Genomic DNA, 25248 nt, shown 5'->3' on the forward strand with positions numbered 1-25248 from the left:
GTTTTGAGTATCAAGGCATCTATGCCATTTTGATGTTATGTTTAACGCTAAAGCATTTCTTCATCGGGCAGCTTAAGTCCGGTTACAGAGTAAGCTTCAAAGGTTGAGAGAGAAAATGGGAGCGTCTTACCACAGTTCTTTCAAGCGACGCATGCACCTCAAAGACGAGCAGCGACAAAGGACACGTAAAGTGCTGTCACTTAAATTCGTAGTGCGCTCCCGATTGTCTCACGATATTCTACTGTGTCACCGAAAACGGTAGAAAAAGACACGTTGGTAAACAAAGAAATAAAAAAGCTTCCCACCAGTGTTTATACATGCGTAATTTTTATTTCCTTTGTAACATATCTTCAAACGTCAACCCCAAAGCAACGCCACATATTATCGTATATATATATATATATATATTACCTAATCACATGACCATGTCCCATTCATTCCTAAACGCATGCGTTCGTTCACAAAATACAGATTTGTGTGTGTGTGTGTAGCGATGTCCTGCGTGATGCTCTCAATTCTCATGATGAAGTAGAGAACGTTCCCGGATGGAACCCACACGCGCAGATTAAGAGAACTGCAGCAACGTCGTGTTGCTTCCGTTCCACGTGAAGATGACACCGTTTTCACGTCACCTCACCCGTTGCATGTTGTCAACAACTGTCAGTGCTTGCGTCACATGTCACGTGTGACCACCGCGGTCAGCATCTCCACCGAGAAGCTAGAACTTAGTTGACCAGTAGGAAGGGTCCCGTATATTTGTGTGGGCCTGTGCTTGTTGGTTTGTGCTGTGATGTTGATGCTGTCTCTGGTGCTGTTGCCGACGGTTGTTCGGTGGCAGTGTCGTGCTTTGTTGGTGCGCGAAGTGGAGGTTTTCCAAAGTGGCAGTGTTGAACCTGGAAGGCAGCGGTTGACGTAGTGTTAGGTACATGCGTTTCGTAACGGCGTTGTGATAAACAGCGAACAGGGAGATCACACTAACATACAGGGTGGTTTTAGTTTGCGTTTTTACAGCGATAGCTTCATAGGACCAGCCACCGTGTAGGTCCATCCGTGGCCTTATGGGGTCACGTGATCTGTCACGTGGTACTATCACGTGCCACGACTACATGATCGCCAGTCTCTGTTGTGGGACGCTGAGATTGTGTCACCATCACAGTATAACAATGCAAGAAATAAATAAGTAAACTGTCTCACGAAACAGTAAAACCTTCTAAAAAAAGAAGAGTCTGCAAAAATTTACCGCCGTCGATGGCCTCATGAAGTTACCACATCTAAATGTATTATCTAAATTTGTAAGGATGCACAGTGACCAAAGATGCAGCCATTGTTTGTTTGTGTTTGATAAGTATACTACAGAATTTAACCTTGCAAAGTAGAAATATGAAATCCTTCAAAAGGTCGTTTCCAGGATTCCAACGTAGATATCCTGATTCTCTAGTACAGTGCCTCGACGAAGCACAGAGATCACGGAGACAAGGTGTGTCCATCACAACCATCACCACGGGTACGGAAGCAAGTTTTCAATAGCCGTTCAAGCACATATCTCTCCTACCTGTGCTCTTATTGGCTTCGAGATTCATGCAGTGAGCCGGAGACATCTGGTGTGGGAAAGGTGAGCTTGTGCACACGATACTGATGACGACCCGTCACTTTATGTCGCGAGACAACTATGACAATGAGGCACGTCACACGTCACACCTAACACGTCACACCTAACCCTTTATAAATACCATGCCAATGATGAGGACGGTGCCCAGAAGAAGAACAGTCTCTGTTCGAAATATCGGCGCCTTCTGTCCTGAGGCAACTCCCTTCCTACATCTCTACCGGTTCGCTGGATTTCTACCCATCTATGACAATGAGGGTTCTTTAAAAGTGAAGGGAAATTCCCTGTTCATATATTTTCGCTTTTTGGCTGCGGCGTGTTGTGCAAGAAGTTGTATGAGCTCGTGCGAAAGAACGACTGGCGCAGCTATCCTGTAGCGCGAGAGAGATACCTCTGATCTGCCGCACCGTCTTGAAAACATCCAGTCCTTCAAAGAGGGTGCAGGTGAAGGGGTGAAGTCGACATCACTTTGTGACGTTCGCAGTCCCGATGGGTGGGCCAATCAGGTGACTCGTGCCGAAGCCTGTGCGACCGAAAGCACCGTAGCAGTACCAGTAACGGACGAATTTTCGGTGAGCAGCGAGAGAGCTTACGGAGTCTCGTGGGTCTGGTGACGTCACGCGGGGAGATCAGGCCGAATCTATCTGACTGCTTTGTGCGGGCGGCTTTTGTAAATTTGATTGCGCAGTGACCATACACCGCACAGCGAAAATATTGTGCACGGATGAGTCCTGATAGACCGATTGATGGACGTACCTGTAATAAGGTTTCGAGCAATATTGTCGCTTGCTCGCTTCTTTAATGTGCGCTGAAATATCAAAATATGGTCTTTACCATCACTCGCGGAGGACAACCTGTCCAAGCGATGTACCATGCATTATGATATGACACCAAATTGGTAGCGTCCTAGATCACCGGACGCACTACACACTGAAAAAAAGAAAAGAAAACAGCTAATTGGGGAACAGTTGCAGCTTCTACTCCCCATTTTAATCCCCTGGCCCAGAAATTTATCGACAACTTCAGAAAATCCCAGAGAACTTAGTGCAGTTTTGAACTATGGGAACTTGCTGGGAGCAAGCTATTTCGTTTCCTTTTGTCTCGGCCGATTGTCCAAGAGAAGTCAAGGTAAGCGAATACGAAACGTGAAGGACAGTTCATTCCAGTAATCGCCGAGGATACAACGCGTATGCAAGGAGCACTGGGATTTTCCGCACAATACCGCGAATATAAAAAAAAGCAATCAGTATGCAATCAAGCGAAAAAAAAAAAAAAAAGCAATCAGTATGCACTTGGTCGCGCTCCTGATGGACCTTTTTCACATACGCATCGGATCCTAGCGGCCCTCCAGGGATCCACGCTCAGCGCGCCAAAGCAAATCCACGTGTGCAGCACAAGGGCCAAAACCGGTCCGGAGTGGGACCGACCAGATGACGCCGTTTGTGCGGTCATCCAACTGGTCCCCACTTCTGTCGTCCCCGTACTGCGCCATCTAGTCAAGACGGAGATGACCGTCTCCGGCGCCTCAAGGTCATGCGCATGGCAGTTGTGGAAAAGGTCCATTGCCTCGCGTTCTTCGGTCTTGGGGGGGGGGGGGGGGATGCCGGGTTCTTCCACTGCGAAGACTGCTGTTTGGTCTCCGAATGATAACCATATATCCATGTCTTGTCCTCAGTTATGACCCTCGACATGAATGTTGGGTCGTTCAAAACCTGCTCACGAAGGTCCCGATAGAGTTCGACACGATGGTCGAAGTTCGGTGGTCAGGATCCTCGGCACAAATTTTGCCGTGATGCGGCGCAAAAATGTCTCAAAGATGTGCTAATTCCCTGCACTCTGTCATATGACACATCGACGATGTCAGCAATGTCCTGAATGGTTCTTCTTGCGGTCCTCATGCACACGTTCCCTTGTCATATCGAAATTTTCGGGGGTTGTGCTGGATGGCCTCCCTGGCCACTCCTCGTCTTCCAACGACGTTCTGCCTCTCTTCAAGCGCGAGTGCCACTCAAAACACCTTGCACGGCTCATTGGATGATTGCCATAAGCTTGGTGGGTCATCTAAAATGTCTCTGTTGCATATTTGCCGAGTTTGACGTAGAATTTGATGTTTTTCTCTCTGCAGTCCATACTGAAATCGGAATGGCTCGTGTGCACGTGGTCACAAAAACGTATGTAGCACAGCAACCAATATTCACAAATGGACGCCACACCCGGCACGAGAACAAACGAAGGTCATTGACAGCAACTGCTATGCGCTCGTCCCAGTAGTGCCATCTCTCATCGTGCTGCAAAACTGGACTCGGAGCCTTTTGATCGCACCTGAACAACAGCATTCGTGCTTGTTATTGGTGTTTCACTCAACTGTCCTGCAATGAGTGAAAACTTGTGCATTTCCACGAGATTTCATTGCAGGGTAATGAACGAGTCTGTCGTTGTGTCTGTCGTTTGCTGTCTATAACCCGCCTGTCCGCCTTTTTGTGCTGCCGTTTATTAGTTCAGTATGTATTTCAGCATGTGAATTAATTATATCGATGTTCCTGCAGGGTGGACGTATGGATCCAGTGAAGGCCTTCGTAATACTTACAATGTGTTAGTCATGTTATGCTGTTGCGTTGTAATTGGTATGGTCCCAAAGTTGAGTGTCGCCTGAGGGTTTTCTGCTTCGTAAGGTGGAGGCGGCTCCATGTGCGGTAGAGGTCCCGTCAAGTGCATACCTCCACCTGGAAAGAGACCGCACGAAGTTTAATGGTAGAGCCGTAGAAGCTCGTGGACGAGCAACCAACACATGTTCTCGCATACATTGAATTGCAAGGTAGAGCCTTTCTTTTTATTATTTTTTTTGTCGACCCCATCCAAAGGAACACCATACCCAACCGCCAACATAAAAAAAAAGGAATACAGATTCAAGAAAGACAGCTCAACGCAAGGTACAAGTGCATAGGGTGATATCCAAGCTGCGGCAACTCGACATCCTTCGCCAGCCGCTAAGCACGTTCATAATTTTCCGTCCACCTGTTCTGCGTATTCGAATGGATTTGGCTGCGCGGTATCTCTCATAGCACCAGTGCCTCTCCGCCTCAACGGAACATGACACTCATGCAGTACCGTGCTGCAAGGCGTCGGCATATCACAGTAAACTTTTTTACACTTTTTTGGTGAAAATGGCTTGTCCCATGGTGCACACCTTTTTGGTGTTGTCTTTACACTCAAATGATGGGTGTTTTATAATACACCCTTTAGTTAAATGTATTCCTAATAAAACACTGTTATAACTGGTGCTTAAAAACAAACACCTTTAAGAGGGGAGTATTCTGTTGCAAACACCTTTTATGATGGGATTATTTGCTAGCAAATAGTGTAACAGAAGCTTCCGCGGCAGCATACCGAGACCACTGGCCGAGACATATACAGTTCGACGTTCTTGCTTCTATGGTAAGCAGCACCGTGTACACGGCAGACTTCCAGCCGTGGTTCCATCGTAGAACTTAAAGCGGAGTGCAATGCGTCGCAGGCACGCCTCGTTAGCTTGGTACTGTGGGAAAAACGTGAGTGCAGAGGCATGAAGAGACCTCTGCACCCTCAGTAGCCTATATTGGTGTGTCGGATGGATCATAACTGAAATACAATTTGTTGGGGCACGTTCGTTACATGTGGTGGGGCGGGAAACGTTTCTAACGGTGGTGGGAATGTGTTTTTGCAACTAACACCCACGATTGCAACGAGTTAAGGATATAAGCTAAATTTCGAACATCTCTCCCTGTCAAATACTGTGTTTTTAACTCAGGCTATCGTCTATAATGTGATTACTTGCTGAGCGGAGCTGGAAAACCAGCATAATTTTTCTCTCACTGGCGGAATAAAACAGCACTTCTTACACCATATTCCCAACTCAAATGGGGTGTAAAAAAGGTGTATTAGATGGTAAACACCTGTTTCAACACCCCACTTTACACCCTTAATGATCGACATTTGATAAAACGTAGTGTATGTCGATATTACACCTTTATTAATGCTCTTTTTGCACCGTTTGCGGAATAGAAAAGGTGTTTTTATAAGAATACACCTTTTTTGAGCAGATAAAGGTGTAAAATGATTTACTGTGATACCACGCAGTACTTTCTGCGGAAATCGACCTCAAGGTGGGGGGCGAGCTGCGAAGGTTGGTATTCGTTTATGAATACTGTTTATGGCTATATACATTTGTAGTCTGGCAGTATTGGGCAGTCTCAGAAATTTGATGCAAAAAATCAGGAGAGTGCACACCCTCCTGTGTGTGGGGGGGGGGGGGGGATTCCAGATACCATGCATGATACGTCGTCCGGATTCGTCACGTTTACGCAGGGTTCACAGATCTCAAATTATCGCGCTAGAACTGCATTGAGTCAATGAGTCAATCAATAGACACAAAGAATGATAATAGTAACAACAACAACAACAACCAAACACGCAGCAAAAAGTTCACGTTGGTCGCAGCCTACAACTGTTCGGCGAGTCGCTCTTCTCGTGTGCCAAAATCTGTCTCGGAGCTGCACCTTGAGTATCTGTTATACTACTCGGAAAGACGTGTTCCATCTGAATCGTATGCGTAGAACGCCATCTGTCGACTGTAGTGTGCTTGTTCCGTGGTGCCTTGGCAACTTGGCAATATGAAGGAGGCCCGTTGCGCGTGCGACTGACGAATTCAGGTAGCGCAATATTTGGATTGTTCTGCGTTTGATTCTCATTATTTCCCCTTCATTCAGGATATTCTTTGCATCTGCATGTCTCTTATGACTGCTAATGTTTTACTGTCTTTCTGTCGAACTTAGTCATTTCTGAGCCTTTCGTTTCAGTGCTATAATATGCGTCTCCATACAACTCAATTGATATTGATACCACGCAGAAAGCTATTTGGGGAAAATTTTCATTTTCCCCATCCTAGCGCATCCTAGGGATCTTGTGCCAGTAAATCGCACCTATGCAGCCTCCCTAAATTTCATCCGCCATCCCCTCCGCTGATAAAGGAAGAGGGAAGTCAAAGAAAAAAGTTTTTATCAGTACAGTGCTGGACGCAAGTTTACGGGAGACGGAGAGGCATTATTCGAAGTTCCTGGATTGCTCCCATCCCGTTAACGGCATCATGCCTGACTCCGGAGATTCTAACTGACCCCTCCTTGAACGGGTGCTCGTGCCCGCTTCCGTACGCTGCCAGAATGTCGTCGAGAGAGAGCGAGAGTGAAAACACTCCTTACCCTTCCCTAAAGCCTTGTCCAGCACTGTACGGTTCGTCCCTTTTCTCCCCTTTTTCTTCGCGGCTGAGTCTTGAAACAGAACTTCACCACACTACGCGTTCCTAGCCAACCACCGTGACATTCGATAAAACATTGATTCAAAAAGGAGGCGTACGCCCCTTTTGTGACACTTATGCAGTTATCTTAATTCCACAAAAATAAAAGGCGCCCGCCCGCCGCTTTCCGGGAGCGACAACGGTCCTACAGTGCTTTATACGGCGCCTTTCCGTTTTTAGAGTGCAGAAACAGTCGGCAAATTCACTGCCCTGATCAACATCACCCATTCCTCGATCCTTCAATAGAGTCACTTGAGGCTGGCCGCGCGTCAATAATTATTAATAAAAAAGGTATCGATTATTACATGGCAACAATGATTGTCTCACCCGGGCACGGCACCATAAAAGCCTCCATGCTGGGTAGTCCCCTAGGAGGCGGTGGGGGCGGCTCCATTTCTCCCATCGTATTTGAGATGGCGCCATCGATGCAGGGTGAAGCGGCGCCGCTTTCGTTCCCGGAGAAGGAGTACACGTTGGCTCCGCTGCTGCTGCAGTGCATGCGGTAGAGGGGACCTGTGGATGGAGGGGGAACCACGGCCGCTGGCCGTCGGCCCGCACAGACCAAAGGTCCGCTAACTAGACCTACTTGTACCGCGCTATAAACGAATGGAAGCCACGTGCCTTCACAAGACGAACGTGCTTGTTGGATCGCATGCATGCATGCATTCGGTTACCTTATAGGAACAGTCGCCTCCGCAGAAATGTGTGCGTGACCAGTTTTCTCTCCCGAAAGGTGTTTAGATATTAAATAAACGACATTTATAAATTAACATTGTCTCTGCAGCTAAGGAAGCTCCAGCGACAAAGACATCATAGTGCCATACGTTTGAACGGCGAATCAGAGGGCAGCGCACACGATTGACATTATTCCCGAATTGGTCGCCTGCTTCGCCTACTAGGTGCCTCGCGGACGCTCCCTCAGCGGCACAAGAGCGTCAAGAAGACCCTTCCCTCATTGGTCGGCTGCAATCTGACCTTCTTTTTTCTTTTTTGTCATATTTCCAGAACATGACTTCCGCCATACTCTCAACATCCGGCGGCTGCTCTTGAGGTATATTTTGATCTAATTGCACAAACACTATGCCCTTAATTCGTGTGGGATTTTCGGTATCATCGTCAGCGATCAGCGGGGAATAAACTGACGTATACATTATGAAATTACGAAATCGATGGGGATGAAGGCGACCGTCCCCTTAAAAGGTTCATATTGACATGCAGGAGAAAAACTAGAGCTAAAAAAAAACTGAACTTCACCGCAAACGCTTTCAGAACGTCGATTAACACAGTACACTGGTGCGAATTCGAAGAGGGCAACATTCTTGAGCTTGGGGAGGAATTCATACACAGGTGGCTGGAGCGCTGGGCAGAACACAAACCAGACGCTGCTTACAGTAATGCCACCACAGCGAAAGCGTTAACTATAAAATTCCACTATAAAAATTTGATTGCGAGGTTAATTGAAATACTTTGCATGGGGACTCTCAGCATCATAGTTAGACATGCGTGAACACTTTTTAGCTTTAATTCGGGTCCTGCGCGTCACTTTAGCTACACTCGCGAAACATAACTTCAGCACATGACATCCCAAAGTTGATACACATGACAACGTTGAAGGGAATGGTATCGATATCATTTATGATTTATGGAGAGCTCATGGCATACGTCTTTTTGTGACGATTAACATAACTACATAAGCGTCACACAAAAAAGGCGTACGGCTTTCGTTTTCAAGAAACCAGTGGAGAGAATGATGGTCACTCGGGATGACGGTGTGCTAGGCGCGTGTTATGCGGTGAAACTCCGTTCTAAGAGCAAACAAAGTCAGGCAAATTAGTTAACAAAAAATACAGTCCATAATAAAACGAAAAAAAAAAACACACAAGCAACTGAAAAATCCAGCTCAGAGCAGCCTGGGTTGCGTACAATTCATAGGCGACTTACCTCCGTTCATTTGATGACGACTCTTGTACAGGAACCTTTTCCTACAGAGAACGCACGCACCGACCGCTAATATAAGCACTACCAGCAGTGTGCCCAGAGCGACTCCCAGGAGGAGCGTTTGACTGCAAATCATTAACATCCCTTCAGTAAGAGTTATTTGCACTACCAGTATGCGCCATTCACAAATTACGCACTGTCACGGGAGAATGTATGGCAAGAAAGGTACCGGAGGAAAAGAAAAACACGTGATTTCTCATTTGGCAACCGCGTTTTGCATTGCTTCCGCAAGGGCGCTGTGAGCTTAGAATGACTATAGACGCCGTGTGCTCGTTAGGATGTAATTAGTTCCAGGAAGATATATGAGGGTGCCTAAAATGAATGCCCCCCCCCCTCCTCCCCGTGTACAAATGGTATAGAGCATAACGCAGCAGAACGTTATTAAGATCTGCTTCTAGTTGTCTTTTAGCTCTTCGAATAGCTGGCTGTCTTAAACGCAAGAACGGTATTGCGAGCATATAGCTTTAGCCCATTGTTTAACGTGCAGAGGATTTGCATTAACACAATTGCTGCGCATTTCTCGCTGTCAGACTTACTCTGTAAGCGTGTGATTGTCCTATGAGGAACTGCTGTAACCGACAGTTCGTCTATAGTCGTGTTCAACTTAGGAAGGATAAGTAATCTTGTTCGTCAGATCTCAAAAATATTACTGCGCCGCAGATAGGATGGCTAGACACAGAGAGGTCACGCTCGCTCCTCCGCGAGATAATCTAAACTATCACACTCACTCCGCTCCCGTATTGGCTATTACGACTGGCCACATGACACTACGCTGCGTGTAGTGGCGCTGCAGTATTTCTTCTGGTGCCCTATTGCGTCCCCTTATGTCCAACTGCGTATGTAGTTGACTAACTAGATTTCTGTTCCTTCTTAAGTTGAACACGACTATAGTGGTGCGTTCGCAGGACAAACACTGTCATAGACCTTGCTCCGCTGTTCTTAACTTGGTAGCTTTACTTCCCTTTCTTTTATTATTATTATTATTACTATTATTTTCTTTTTCTTTTTTAGTTTAAACAAATATACCCTTGGCACATGTGCACTCTCGAGAACCCTTCAGAGATGAGCGTTTATCTGAACGGTGTTTCTGTCAACCGACACACGGCAACGGTGAATTGTCTTTTCGGCACCGGTATCCTACCAAAGAGGGGATCCGTTCTTTTCTTTGGGATTGAAAAGGCATAGCCTCGAACGCAGGGCGTAGCCTATGATTTGCAGCTCACGAATATATAAAACAGTCTAGAGGCCCACAACTTTGGTTCTGTTTTTGGTCAGTATGGAATGTTAGGCGGCTGAAAACAGTTTTCCCACAGTTAGTGCAACCGTAGCGAAATTGGGACGCCTGCAATAGCTCCCCAAACCTGCCGTGCGCGAAACACCCTCCTTCGCCTTAACGATAGGCACGTGATGAGCGCCACCACACGCGTCACTATGTGACGCAAGTGGTGCGGACGCTCCTCATTGGACCTGGGATCACATGATCGCGGTGAGCAACATCGCGCAGGCCGGATCGTCTGCTACCGCTTCGGAGACGCCATGCGTTCTCCGGCTACGTGATGTCCGAAACAGAGGGTTTGAAGGCTGTCCACGACACAACCACGATTTTTTGGGACCGCAGACACCACGGGAAGAACGAGTGGTGCAGCCCGAAATTAACTGCGCTTGTACAGCGAAAACCCCGTGCTTCCAGACAGCGTACAGCCTGTCCGACAGTTTTCACCGCGCAGTTGGTTCAGTGGCTAACAGGTGGCTCCACAATACCGCCGCCATCGCTTGCTTTCTGCTACTGTGAATTGTGAGATTGCACAGAAGCCACGGATATATTACTCTTGTGATCGTAATCTTATTTTCTCAGGCTGCATATATGCTTTGTTCTTTTTAGAAAACGTGATATAAATCGTATAAAGAATAGAAGTCAACAAGAAACAGCTCGCAATGTTCGTAGCAGACGGTTTTTCCTACGAACGAATGAGGGGCTCTCTACCACCAACGTCACAATAGAGTGGGCGTGGTCTGGAGTTGGAGCGCACCGGCCTGTCACCGCGGCAGCGATTTACCAAATTAATTGCACCGTGGTGAAACAACTTTGGACAGAAATATTTTGTGGGAATGCTTTTCACATACTGCTTTACAAGATGACAGCAGCTTTTGGCCATGTTAGATACCACTTTAATGCTCCTTTAAGCGCATTCTATTAAACTTCTTTGAATCATTAGAATTGTTTCCTTGGCACATATACGATCCTTATTACGCCAATTTCAATCAGTTGATCAATTTTTAATTTGGCGCCCTCTCATGAAGGTGCTTGATATCTACCGCATCTGTACCACGACACTGGATTCTTCTACGATGTGTAGGGGACACGGTTGTCTAAAATCAGCACTTCGTAGTTTATCTCATCTCAAATCTCCAGGTGTGGCAAGACTATTCATTTCGAGTAATAAATAAGTGCAGCACATGGTCCACCTTCAAATACAATATTAGCACAACACTCTCAAGCGCAACAGATGTAATATGGGACGGCGAAGTACTGACAGGCGATTTTAGCTAACCGTGTCCCGAACAGTACTTCTAAACTGCATTATCAAATACATCCACGAAAACACGGAACAAAAAAAAAAACGCATACATAGCTTGCAGTTTGTTATTTAATAATAGCCACCAGTACGCTAACAACTGTTATTTACGAATTTAAAACTTCCTGCCCGGAAGTAGGTTGTATCGCGCTCCAGTTTTTGCGTGAACAGCTAGCGCCACACATCTAGCGGCGTACGCTGAGAGAAACACTCAGAAGGATTTGCAGTGCCCCGTGTGGTGTTTCGATGACTTTTTCAAGGCTGGAAGGACCCATACTGGCGGAGAGACCCTCATAGGGGCTCCACTGTGCCGCCTCTTGGTGGGGATCCTCGCTTCAGCTTCGTTTCTGTTATTTGCGGTAAACACTACTATATAGGAATGAAAATTTGATTTGCTTGGAACACATATATTGCTTTCGTCATGCATTACCAGGAAATCTCAACGCAAGACAGCCCCTTACACGTGCAATGCCTTGATACGCAATGCAATGTGCGAATACTACACGGGAACATCCCCACGACACGGTTCGTTCAGTGAACACCAGGGGGCGACTCCCAAACTTCTCTGCTTCACTACATCGAATGATTTCTATCGTGTCCGTGTGTTAGGGGGACGACAATACTTGGTGCAAGTGCCTGTTAAGTTGAGTCTTGACAATGAAGGTAGGCAATGCTACCCCGAGGTTATTCATTCATGTTGGGCGATATGTACTGATCACTTGATTACTGATTTACTGACAGCTTACTCGTGAGGGGGAGGAAGTTGAGGTTCTTCGTTTTTCTTGCGGCAGCAATAAGATTCCGTGGAGGTACCGCAGCAGTAGACTGGCTCGCCGTTGCTCTGTTTAGGGCACGGAAAACCGTTGTTCCACTTGCCGAACTTGTCTGTATACCCGTAACAGTACTCATTGTTCAATACTGCAAAAGAAACGAGAAATTCAATAAGTGCGCTATGGGCCGCTGAGATGATATCAGCGCAAAAATTATAGCCTCCGGCAGCATTGTGCTACTACGCAATCGTATGCGACGGAGCTCAACGCACCAATCACGTATGGAGGCTGTAACAGGGTGCATTGGATTAGGATTGGATTGCATTGGAACAATGAATATGTGGGTTCACGTATGGAGAGCGCCCTACTACATATCGGTCCATAGATGATAGCTTGCCAGACGAACGCAATGCATTCTGGGAGGTCCTGGTCACATCTCACTGCAAACGTCACTATACACGTAACCATAAAAGTGCCACGCCCGTGATGAGCGGCAACGCGACTCGTCAACAACGGAATAGCTGTTTCTGCCCTGTCATTTTCTGCTTTCTTTCGACATCGGTAAATATTTTCGCTTTAATTTATGTCCTTGTAGTATAGAATACGTCGATTTGCAAACGAGGCATTGTACTGACGATTACTCCCAAGCATGTGATAACGGCACCGAGACTAATACTCAGTCAGTACATGGAAAGAGTAATCTACCATGTTGCGTTAGGAGCAACGTATAATATACATAGTAATAATAATAATAATAACAATAATAATGATAAACTGGCTCTCCATCTTACTCCTGCCTACCCCAGGTCAATAGTCCTGGAAACCCAGCGGGTGGTGTCGTTGCAAACGTTGCTCGTGGAAAACTGCGGCGCTGTTACAATGTAATTTCATTCCTCTAATAAAATCAGGACCTGTTGACGCTAAAACAATTGGCTCTGTTGCATAAGCAACGACTCACACATCTCACAATAAAATTATTTGTCAACGACAGAGAGTACAATGGTATGCGTTCTGGGTACACTCTAAATCGTTTCACAGCTCTAAAGGTGTAAAATAGGTGTATTAACAAAGATCACACCCCTTTCACACCCTACAACTTTGTTTTGGAAGTTCCTGAGGGTGTAACGTTGGTGTACTCCACCCTCAGGTGAAATATGATGATAGTGTGTCGCCTGGGTGTAGAAAGGGAGTGTGCTTGTTTTCGTTCACATGAACAAAAGTAAATATATACAACAACAGGGAACAGGAAGTTACATTACAACAGTGCATAGCCTAGATTTACAACAAGTCTACCATCTAGTAACGCATGCAGATTTTGAAGATCTGTTGAGATAGTGCTTAAATTTCTTAAAACACGTTGCTCCTCACTGCAAGACAGAACAAATACATGATAGTGCTCATCATACTCAACTGTACTTAATGTCTGTATGAGAAAAATGGTATCAGAGTTAATAACATGTATGCCTGCAATCTCAATAAACACGGGTAAGTCCTCCTCTGAAGATTCTTTGGCAACAACAGCCAACAGCAAATGTGTTATCATTATCAACTGCACTTTTCACATAGACTATAGATTCTGCGTGAATCTCCTTGGAACCATCAGTAGATGTGGCATTTCTGATGAAGGGCTGCGACCACACATACATTTGATAAAATTGATGTCTTCTTGCTAATGAAAGGGTTATCTTCTTAAAATGTCAAGTTTTTCTAGCAACATCTTTAAAATGCTGGTGTCTCCCTTTGAAACGCGTACAACCATACAGATAGGAAAGCGCCAAACATCATGATGAGTCGCGGATAATGAACAACGTAATGCATTTTACAAGGGTTAGATATTTGTGGCTACAACACTGCAAAGCCTAGAAGAAACGAATAAATGCGGCGTTCTAAGTAATGAACATGCATATGGGGGAGGTGCCTGCTCATGAGAAGGTCTACAGTTTCACGAAAAGCTATATACAGCTGCCACGCTTCATTGCCATGCACAGCTGCAACGCCATACATGATCGTCTGTATGTCGGCTGTGCATGTTTACACACATATTTAGTCACCTTGATGCGCATACATATATGGGCCTCAATGTGATTATACGCATAATGACATTGATTATACGCAATATGCTGGTAATTGTGAATACACAGTTACCAGCATATTGCCACAAACCCAGCAGTTTTATTTGGCGTTACACCCTTTACACCCCAATTGCCACGAGGGTGTCAAAATACACCTTAGAAGGTGTGCGCCATGAACATTTTGATTTACACCCTTTAAGGTGTAAAACGATTTAGAGTGTAGGACATGTTCTAAGAGACTGACCCTTTAACAATACGACGAAAAAGCGCGCTCGCGAGCCTTTCTGCGATGGCGAAAAAACGTAAGAGAGAAAGAGAGTGCGCCGTACACGCCGTACCATAGAACAGCGCTAACAATCATCACACTCTGTGAAGTTAAGGCAACAGAGGACCGGGAAACTCTCTGTGGTGGAGCTGAAACGTTTAGTGCATATATTCTAGGACAAAACGCAGAAACGATTTTTCGCGTACCAGGTCACGGTAGAAGCTCAAATGCGCTTGTATACTGTTTGGCACCTAAACTGATATATCATATAGCGGTCGTTCTGGGATACTGTTACACACTGGGCGAAAAGCGATGACGAAAAGCTGCAGCAGCAGTATGCTCCAGTGTTTTTACGATATGTTATGACGGCCGTAAGTAGCCGCAGTTAGGGTCGATTCACTCGGTGCAACTCTTGCTGCAACTTCGTTCCAGCAACGGTTGCACACAATTGAAGTCGCAGGGAGCAGGCTTTTTGAAACACGGTGAACAACTCGCCGCATCGTAGTGGTGAACGAACCCGTGAGATGGCGCGAGAAAACGTCATCATCATCACCTTCGTCCAATCGCGCGTTCGCCAGAACTGAAAATACGGGTTCGCGAACACATACTCGCGTGGCTCTGTGGTTAGCGTGCAGGCCATGTCACGTCGAGACTGAGAGGTACCCGGATTCGAATCCCGGTAACGGCTGTGCTGTCTAGGGTTTTTCCTGGGTTTTCCCCAGCCGCTTTTAGACATATGTCGGCACAGTCCCCTTAGAAGTCGGCCCGGGACGCTCATTCCCCAGGGCGTCACTCGTGACGTTGCCCACCTCTGTGAGGCCGACAACGACGATCCCTTTCACCAGCACCACCACCTCGTAAAATAGTTTGCATTAACCGCCGGGGAAGATTTCATGCCGCTAGCGTCGCCTTAGTAACCCGCGCCTACTGGGCTGCGGAAATTACGTCTCCGAGGTCTCACCACGACAGACAGCCATCGCGATTGGATGTCTTCGGAGGAGGAGTCAGGTGATGGACAGGTTGCGCCTGAAGGTCGCGAGAGGATTCGCTAGTGGGGCGATGCGCGCTTCAACTCTTGCAACCGGATTGCGCAGCCCGTTTACGCGCACAACAAAAGTTGTGTCTTTTGCATAGACCTTTAAAGGGGTCGGGACACTTACATACATGTGTTTCTTTACATAATGGACGCATTTTACTGCATGCCTGAATAAAAAAAAATATATTCTTCTACGTGTCGTACTTAGTGAGATACAAGCCCTCAAAAAACACTCCTGAGCGAAGCGAAGACGTCACAGAGCTCACAGTTGCGCCCATCCCCATTGGCAGCCGTAAGCACGTGACCTCTCGTGCGCTGCCTCACAGGCGGCGGCGAGGGCTGTGATGTCAAAGCTGCATCAGTTTCGGTATTCGCGGTGCCCATTTTCTCCGCTTCTATTGCCCTCTTCGCTGTGAAACTTTCACTGCAGGTTGATATTGGTGCAAAGAACCGTCTTTTACGTTTATCTGAGATAACCTGGGATGACCTGCCGCAACCCCTTTGATGTAGTCCATTGGCAATAAAAAATGTGTGCTTTTTCGTTGTTCCATCTTGCCACCATGAAGCAACTGTCGACGCGACAGCGTCGTTTCCACGGTGTTTACGGACAAAAATAGTCCTTACTGTAAGGAGCCTGTTTCTCCGTGTCTTATGTTCTGCTAAAAGAAATGGCTGACAACGTGATCCCAGCAGAACTACTTGTTGCGAAGGCACCTTACTTCCTAATCACACGTCGAAAATGGGGGAAAAAGAGGGAAAGTTCGATTCAGCAACTTCTTGATCTTCCCGCCCTCGCAGCAGCGTCCAAATTAGCTTACGCTTTCCGTTAAGACGAAAGCGACAAGCAAGGCTTCCAATCAGTCCAGACATTTTTCTTCGTCTGTGCCACGGCACCCGTAATACGCGGAAAGCAGCTCGGCTTCCTCATTCCCGCAAATCCCTTTGTTTCAGCTGTCTGTAAACGTTACTTTAATGACGTTGTGCTCAAAAGAAAGGCGAAAGCACGTCCTAAAAGAAAAGAAAACAGTGGAGAGAATCTCATCTGTCGGGGACCGATAATTTTTTTTCTTCTTCTTCTTCTTTTTGGTTTCGTCAGCGCCGTTTCTTTCGCTTCCTTCTTTTCGCAGCTGTTTCCGGTCGCCATGTTGGAAAGAGTGGTGGCGACACCTGGCGGGAATGAGGCGTTCTACAAACTCCATACCGCATTTTCTTGTTTGCTCAGCTCTCTGTCAAATAACGCTTGTTCTCTCGAAGACTCCTTGCTTCTTTCAACTTGCTTTGTTATTAGGAAATTATTCTAACGTGAGAAGGGACATGGTGGCTCTTTCCTTCGCGTGAAAGGCAAAGCAAATAGAAAAGGAACAATGTAGTACCATTAACGGTTCTGTTTTAACATGAAGGTGCCTTTCAGAGTTATCTGTGCGTACTGTTTCTTGATTGTCTCCTGCGTCAAGCGAGAACAGAAATTTGCGTAATCGCCGCTTTTGTATCTCCTCAAGCATAACTGTCAAACCGGTAAAGTATTCCTAACACGTGACCTAATTATCATAATTATATACATGATCAGCATTTAATTACTTACAGGATAACTACCGATATTATGCAAATGTAACTGCAACTCAAAACAACTTTTGTTAAATTAATTTGTAATGTATTTAGAGTGCTTTGCATACATGGACATTACAAGCTGTAGACATGAGCAGGATTCCCTCTATATTTCACATCAGTTAAAAATATCCCTCTCTTCAGCGTTTTGCTGTGGCATGTATCAATTTCTGCGATGATGCTTCTGCAGCCTCAGTACACACGTCTTGTGTTTCTGCTAAGCATTAGATCTCTACTCTTCGTGCTCCACTAGTTATTTGTTTTTTATTAATTTATTTTTATTCTGCGTTAGCGCCGCGAAGCAACTGTGGCTATGAGCGGCGTACAGACGTGGACAGATGGAGAGCGGACAGCAGGAAGGAGTGGGGGGACATGGGGTTACCATGCGTCCTGGGCACACATCAAGGGGAACTTTGCCGACATTCGTCTGGAAAGTCTGCCGGGAAACCCAGGGAAAACCTCGAACAGTACAGTCAGTGGTAGGATTCGAACCCGCCCAATCTTCAGCACGATGTTAGCTCCCGCCTATCGGCGGACGGTCTTAGAAGCTCGGCCACGCCGATGGTTTATTTGAGTTGTGTTTCAATACCTCCACATTCGTATCGCGTTCCTCAGGGAAGAAGAATAAAGTTGGGAGAAGATGGCATGTATATTTCATTGTTATAACGAGCGTGGTGTTTTCGAGTGGTCCCCGGAAGGTTCTAACGTGGCCGCAGCGCGATGCATCACGCGCGCTGATCAGCCTAAAGCGAAGCACAACAGGGCTTTCACAAAGCAGTGAAACTTGCCGCCTATGTAGTCTTTTCAGGCAGACCTCACTCCTCTTCATTTGTTTTTTTTTCTTTTTTGAACATCGTACCACCACCACCATCGCCACCAACGGGCTAGTATATTTGATATCCTTATCTCCTTCCCTACCGACGACTTTGTTAGCCGAAACAAAACAAAAAAAGAAAGAGAAAAACTCCAACAGAGAGCAAACCCTACTCCGTGCTCCGTCTTGTGCCAATTAAACGACGCAAGCGCCGTACCCCCGCAAACAATTCATCACCGCGACATTGGCCAAAAGCAGTGGGAAGAAAATAACGTAGGAGGCAGACGCGCATGTTCGTCTGCTACGAAGACGTGGCAACAGATGTCAACGAGAACCCCCTAGATTCGGTTTTCTTTTGCATTTCTTTTTCGCTTTCGCTTTCGAGCCGGGTTATGTTTTGAGCAGACGTGTGTGTCTGCGACACTGATTCAGTGTTGCCATTTTTCATGTCGACCCTGCCGTTTGGTGGGGTTGTCGCGCTCTGCCAATTTCCCGTCTGTGATGGAATGGAACTGGCAAAGATTGCCTGAAATTCACTTCCTGAATGTTTGGTAAGAACGGTCGTGATTTATTGAGCGAGGGGGTCCCGAAAGAGAGTGTGGCTCTAGCTGAGAAAACACGGTGATTAGTGATGAATTCTTCTTGTCTCCCCCGTATATAGGGTGACTGTTGTGCTCGCGTGGATTGAGGGCATGGACTGGGTATAACTCCCGCAAACATATGCATGAAAACAACAGGGCAATAACTGAAAATGATGGCGCGGTGCAACGCTTTGGGCTAGGGAACTGCTGACCTCACAAATGCCTCCTGGCCTGGCTTCGTCTATCCTTAGTTCAGGAATTGAATTATCAACTTGTAAAATGTCTCGAGAAACAATCATCTGTAAGTGTACCGCGAAATTTTCTTCATATAAATACATAGCCATCTCACAATATATTCCGAAAGGAAAAAGAAAAGCCGATATTATTATCGTTAATTATAAAGCCACTCTAATTATGGTGGCTACGGGGTCGGGAGAGGTCAACTGGCGTGGTAGCGAAAAACTGACTGCGTTAATGCTGAAGTATCTGTCCATAAAGTCTGTGATAGCACAGGAATCACGCTGCCCTTTGCTTCACGTGAAACCCTTCAATTTCGCGGCCCGACTTATTCGCGAATATAAGCCACAGGACTCCCACTTAGATTCGCGAATTCTGGATTCTGGAATTGGAGCATCAATTGGCACAGCCCGTTATGTGCCCGATATTGCCAGCGCCTCATAAAAGCAACATTGCACACACTTGTAATAGTGTTTACTAGCAGCAAGAACGTCCAACTGTGATACGAAAGTTCGCGATTGCAGCATAGTTCTGAAAGCGTAAATCGAATTTTGTATTCGCGGAAGAACGAATGAATGAATGAATTCTCTCTTGTATTCGCGGAATTCGAAAAAAGAAAAAAATAGCGGCTCGCGTATATTTAATGGTTCCGTAAAACAGCAGATCTTGCACTAATTGGCGACATAGTTTAGCAATGTGTTGCTTTAAACCCACAGCAGCACGCTATGCAGCGTATTCATTTTTATCGGTTGCAGATTTTCTATAAAAAGGTTATGAGAGCAGCATAGATGTTGTTGTTGCAGGTGGGCCCTACCGAGCCTGGCGGACATCTTGTTGAAGAGAGTACGTAAGTACAAGGTGTCTAATTACCCAATTCATTACTTAAAATTAATTAATTAAAAAATTAATGAACTATATAAGTGGGGAATCTCGGGTAAAAGTGAGATACAAGAATGTGGAAACAAATCCCCCTTCAATGCCATTCTATACTATAAAAACCTTGAAACGAGCGAGCGCCGTGAAATATCCTTCGTCCAATTTCAGTATGCCGACGAGCCGAAACCAAAACCGCGCGCCACAGGAGCGCGGTGGTATTGTTGTGGAACAGCTCGCAGTAGTCGGCCACGCTCAGACGGGCAACGTCACGACTATATCAGGGGGTATTGTGCGTCCTGGGCCGACTTCACAGGGAACTGTCAGGGGAAATACCCAGACAGCACAGCCGGCGCCCGGATTCGAACCCGAGTGACCTCCCAGTCTCAGCGTGGAATGGCCGCTAAGCGGTTGATCTGGCCACCAGATGAGCACCTTCTCCAATCATCTCCATCGATCCAAAGCACGTGGCCCACTGACGTGAGCCTTGTCTTCCCTGCGTTCCCGATTGGCGCGGTTTCGGTTTCGGCTCATTTGCACATTGGGCAAACGGCAAGCCCTATCACCACCCACCACCACCACCACCGCACATTGGGTGAAATTCGGCGATGGATATTTCAACGTACGTGCACGTTTCAGGATTTTTTTTAAATGGGACAACTTTCAGCGAGGATTGTCTCCCATTCTGCTATCTGGGTTTTGCCTTAAAATCTCATAATTAAACAATTAAGTAATGAATTTTCGGGTCATGTTGTGTCCGCCATGCTAATAACTCAACTGCAAAAAGCTGCTTTCACACACATTTGATAAAAAGTCTGTAACGGATAAGAATGGACACCCCGTATATGTCACAGAGCACTTAAAAATTTTGAATTTGCTGGCGAACTGCGGTACAAGGGCTGGTCGTGACGCCTGGTGGCAAATAATCCCGAATTCATCAAGCAACATTGAGCTATGTAGCTGAGATTGACTTGCTGCTCTCGTTGGCTACGTAGCCGCCACGTATCCGACACGTAGCCTACGTCTTCTGTTTTAGACACAGTTTTATGCACATGCACTGTAGTTCTCCCGCCGTTGACGAGCAAACTTCGACAAAGTGTTTTCAATTGCAATTTTAGTTTTCTAAAAAAGAAAAAAACTATATGAGTGCAAGACGGTAATTATGACGTAGGAACTACGTGTGCTCAGGCTTTCAATAGATACATTTTCTGATATTGAGATTCTGTTTTTTAGGATACCTTTGAGTGTTTTATTCTGTGCGCGGGCCAGACTGCGTGGAACTTATTTAAGGAGTCTGAAATTTTATCCATCTACAACAGTCTTTCTTCCACACTGTTTCCTTTGGCCTTTTCAATTGAGAAACGTGAGGTGGTATATGCAGCTTTTACTTTCGACGCGCAATTTTTTTTAAGCGCACTTTTTATTTTAAGTTCAGTGAAAGAGGTCTCCGCTTGTGGCACCATTAGTATGACAATGAAAAAATGGCTAGGAAGCAAGCGAGCTGGTGAAGATGATGCATAATGTAAAAAACCCCGAGACTAGGGAACACGAAAGGACAGACACAAACACGAAGTCTCAAAGACTTCGTGTTTGTGTCTGTCCTTTCGTGTTCCCTAGTCTCGGGGTTTTTACATTATGCACCATTAGTATATTACTGCACTGTAAGAACGCCCCTCAATTTGAACTCTGTACACAAGGGTGAAAAACAAGAAAGCTGGTTTTGACACAAAAAATGTAACCTTTCCTCGAGTTTGAGGGAAGACAAGGGACAAAACTTGGAATACGTGGGATAAAACTGCTGGGTTGAGTTTCCCCTTTTATCCCTTCTGTATGACACCCATATTTCCTTACTTCCCCCAAAAGAAAAGAAACAAAAATAGTCTTGCAACATAGCACTTTAACCTATGTTGACTTTTCTCTCGTCGTTTCTCGTTTCCTAACGTTAACGACACATCTGCCCCTTTCTTTGTCGCCTTTTTCTCTCTCCCACTCTGTGCTCTGCTTCGATGGGCTCGGTCAGTGTTGGTGGACGTGCTCCTTTGTTCGGTGTTTGGTTTCCTCGCTGTCGATGACATATTGTGTTCTACAAACACGTGTGTGTTGGAGAGTTCGTGTTCTGGATGTTGAGAACGTGATAGGCTGCAAGGCGCCGAGGAAAAAAAAAAGTGCTGAAACAAGGAATAAACGACGTGGGAAAACTGCTTTGTGCGATCGTGTAGCAGTTGAGTGTTGATAGATGTTCATGGCATCGGGTGTTTCATACTTTGAATCTGTTCCCATTTCCTTCTTTATTGTTGTTCGTGTGGAGGTTTTCATTTTCTCTTTGAACGGACGCTGACTTCGCTGCCGGTGGTATTGGCGTGTACGGGCAGTTCTCACGGCGTATTTGTTTCTGAAAAAAGTATGTGTCATGCGTGAGCGATGGCAGGCATTGACCAGCCTGAGTGCTCTAGACTTGAAGGGGCACTAGTGTGCAAGAATTGGTCTTCGCGGAACGAAAGGATTCTGTTACCTTGACAGCGTTACAAAAGGAACGGGACGCATACGAGTGCTTTAAGTATGGTGTGTTAAAAACAGAAATCCCAAGGAGAGAGGCATGAAGAAAAGCTGAGAGAGCTGAAAGAGAGAGAGCAAAGCGCATGAACGGAGGCGTTTTCCTCCTCAATGGCAAGTGAGAGGGCGGCTAAGGTGGTGGTGCTGGTAAAAGGGCCCGCTGTCGGTTTCACGACTGACGCCCTGGGGGAATGTGCGTCCTGTGCCGCCTTCTAAGGGAACTGTGCCGACATATGTCCGAAACCGTCTGAGGAAACCCCAGACAGCACATCCCGCACCGGGATTAGAGCCCGGGTACCTCCCAGTCTCGACGTGAGATGGCCAGCACGCTAACCACTGATCCACGGGAGCTGGTGCGACTAAGGTACCTGAATACACAGGGGTTGCCTCCAATGTATTGCTCCGTAGACGAAAGCGTGCTGGGCGAATGCAATGCATTCTGGACAGGTCCTGGTCACACGTCACGGCAAACGTCAGCACACACGTGGCCTTAATGATGGCCACGCCCGTCGGCGGCCAAATCGTTTGTAAACAAAGCGTTTACTGTTTCTGTGCACCGTTTTGGAAGTCTTTCGACCCCGGTAATTATTTTTGTCCGATGGTCTCGCGCGATTAAACGCGCAGTTTTGTACATGAGGCCTCGTACTATTGAGCACTTCCGAGGATGCCATGGCTACCCGGCATTATGACACACTGAGCAGATGCGATTTACTTAATCTAAGGCGAATTGTGCTACCATGTCGCGGAAGAGGCACTGTGTAGTTACGCTTTGCTTTATGCCCACAGGAATATCGCGGCAAGCGCTAGAACGACATGTAAACAAAGTCACATGACCTCAAAATGACGTTGCCCATGATGTGTGACCACGATAAGATGGCGGTTTTGCAAAAAGCACCCGCTTGAGGCTAGTTACAAAAATGGCGGCTTTGTGTCACCCCTGGGCCTGAATACTAGCAGAGAGGGAGCTACTATTCCGGCACCCTAATGGCGGCCATATTGTAGTGGACCCTACCGGACGGGAGCTGGAAAAAGCTCCAGTATACTGCGATATCCAAGCACGTGATCCCAGTACGACCATTTCGATTGCAATACGTCTCTACTGCTATGGAAATCAACCTTACATCGCGTAAACCACGTAATTCTTACCGAGTATATCCCCTAACGAGAATAAGTATGAATGTAAACACCGTGGCATGGGTGCGTGTGATTGTTTTTGTCAGAAGTAGGGATGGGCCAATCGATTCCGCGAATCCTCGAATCCTAGGCAGGGATTCGAGATTCTGGAATCGGAATCCCAATGCTCAAAAAAGCGAATCCAATCTTTCGAATCCACCAAAGACGTTTGTTTGTTTCTTTATGTTTGTTTGTTTGTTTATAATTGGTGCCATCCTGAGTCCGCCGAAAGCCTGATTGGTCGGCGGGCCCCGTGGTGCACCAGAACAGCAGCATAAAGCTCCGACATTACAAGTTTCAAAGTAAGACTTTTTTTCTCTCTTCTTTTGATTGTTTCTTAGTTTTATGGAAATAATTCAGACTCGAGATTTTATGTATTTCCTGTAGCCGGTGAACAACATGTTAAATAAATTACACTTAGGAAGAAGTGTATGGGTATGTTTTCTCCTGAAAGTGAACTATTATTTAATTTGATTTTCATTAAGAAAATATATCAAATTCTGCTCCAAAACACTTTTCAGTAGAAGTGTTCTTTCCCCGGCTTTTAGCATGTTTTTTTTAATGAAAGGATTCGAAAGATTCGAGACTCGTAAGATTCATGGATTCTCAGAACCTTACTCGGATTTGGATTCGGGAGACTCCGGATTCGTCTCATCTCTAGTCAGAACCAATATTTTCAGAAGTTGCGACCGGCGTTCTTGTACTATATCCTGTACACAACAGCGACGCGTTTCACAAAACCATTGAGCAAACGGGCGCTATATTCTTACATTATATTGATCGCATGAGTCGCACCGTCGTCGTTATTTGACACACACCTCAGCGTTCTCCGTGCAGCATTCATTTGCAACAGTGGCGTAGCCAGAGGAGGGGCTTGGGGGTTCAAACCCTCCCGAAACCGCACCTTTGGTAGCGCGTTTGGGAAAGGGAAACGAGGGTGAAATCCTCCTCCCCCATGTGAAGTTCGCATAGAATCCCTCCCGAAATATTTTTCCGGCTACGCTCCCGATTTGCAAAAAGCCTGCACTATCAAATGTATTGACATAACGACTGCATGTGTGTGATACGGGCAGTCCTTCAATGACACACAGTCAGTCGCAGCGAAGATATATCCCTGGTATACTCAGATTTAGCCTCGTGATTAACTTACAAATACGCATATAGTGATATGGAAATAAAAATGTCAGGCACATTTCTTAAACCTGTTGTGATGGTCTGAACCACAAATAACTGTGACAGCAATTAAAACCCTGTAAACGAGCATACAAACCGCACACTAAAAGTGAATGTAGTAAAACAGAGGGGGTAACAGGAAGCAAACCGTGCCCACGAATGTAAAGGTGACGCAGAAGCCCGAGTGTGCTTGGCATAATTTTTGCATTTTTATAAGCAACTCCTTGCGGATAACTTTTCCTTCTCACTTCGCATTGCTCCAATTCTTGACGCATGTACTGCCAAGTTTTGTTGTCTTCGTGGTGTTTGCGCTACTTTAAATACTGCACATGGGGGTAACCAAGACTGATTCTGTGTGATGTGGAAATAATATGACTTTGTAATGTAATAAGAAACTTGTAATAAACACGTTTTAACATTTTCCTTCTTGTTGTCCAACTTACAAACCAAGGGGAAGTAATCGTTCTCAGGCTTGATCAAGGCGCTCGACCTGCCGGTAATCGAGAGATGCGAGGTTCAAATACCGCTGCTGTCTTGCTTTTTCGACGACTGCCATGTGTCGACTACAAGCCAATGGTATTGGAATT

General features: G+C 46.1%; 1 protein-coding gene across 2 annotated transcripts in view; it reads right to left on the reverse strand.

The window, feature by feature from the left end:
• Positions 1-314: 314 nt before the first annotated feature.
• Positions 315-25248, reverse strand: part of LOC135389980 (protein shisa-4-like) — a 63591-nt gene continuing 38657 nt past the window's right edge. Inside the window, exons 3-7 of one of the 2 annotated variants that reach the window (XM_064620011.1) lie at positions 12256-12427; positions 8877-8998; positions 7263-7448; positions 4194-4329; positions 315-893 (exon numbers count right to left, since the gene is read on the reverse strand). In XM_064620011.1, coding sequence (XP_064476081.1) covers positions 719-893; positions 4194-4329; positions 7263-7448; positions 8877-8998; positions 12256-12427 — 791 coding nt within the window. In that variant the 3' untranslated portion in view covers positions 315-718. Of the gene's footprint in view, positions 894-4193; positions 4330-7262; positions 7476-8876; positions 8999-12255; positions 12428-25248 lie in introns of both variants that reach the window. The other variant, XM_064620009.1, reaches the window with a different exon arrangement.

Source organism: Ornithodoros turicata, chromosome 3, assembly GCF_037126465.1.
Source record: "Ornithodoros turicata isolate Travis chromosome 3, ASM3712646v1, whole genome shotgun sequence".
NCBI classification, from domain to species: domain Eukaryota; kingdom Metazoa; phylum Arthropoda; class Arachnida; order Ixodida; family Argasidae; genus Ornithodoros; species Ornithodoros turicata.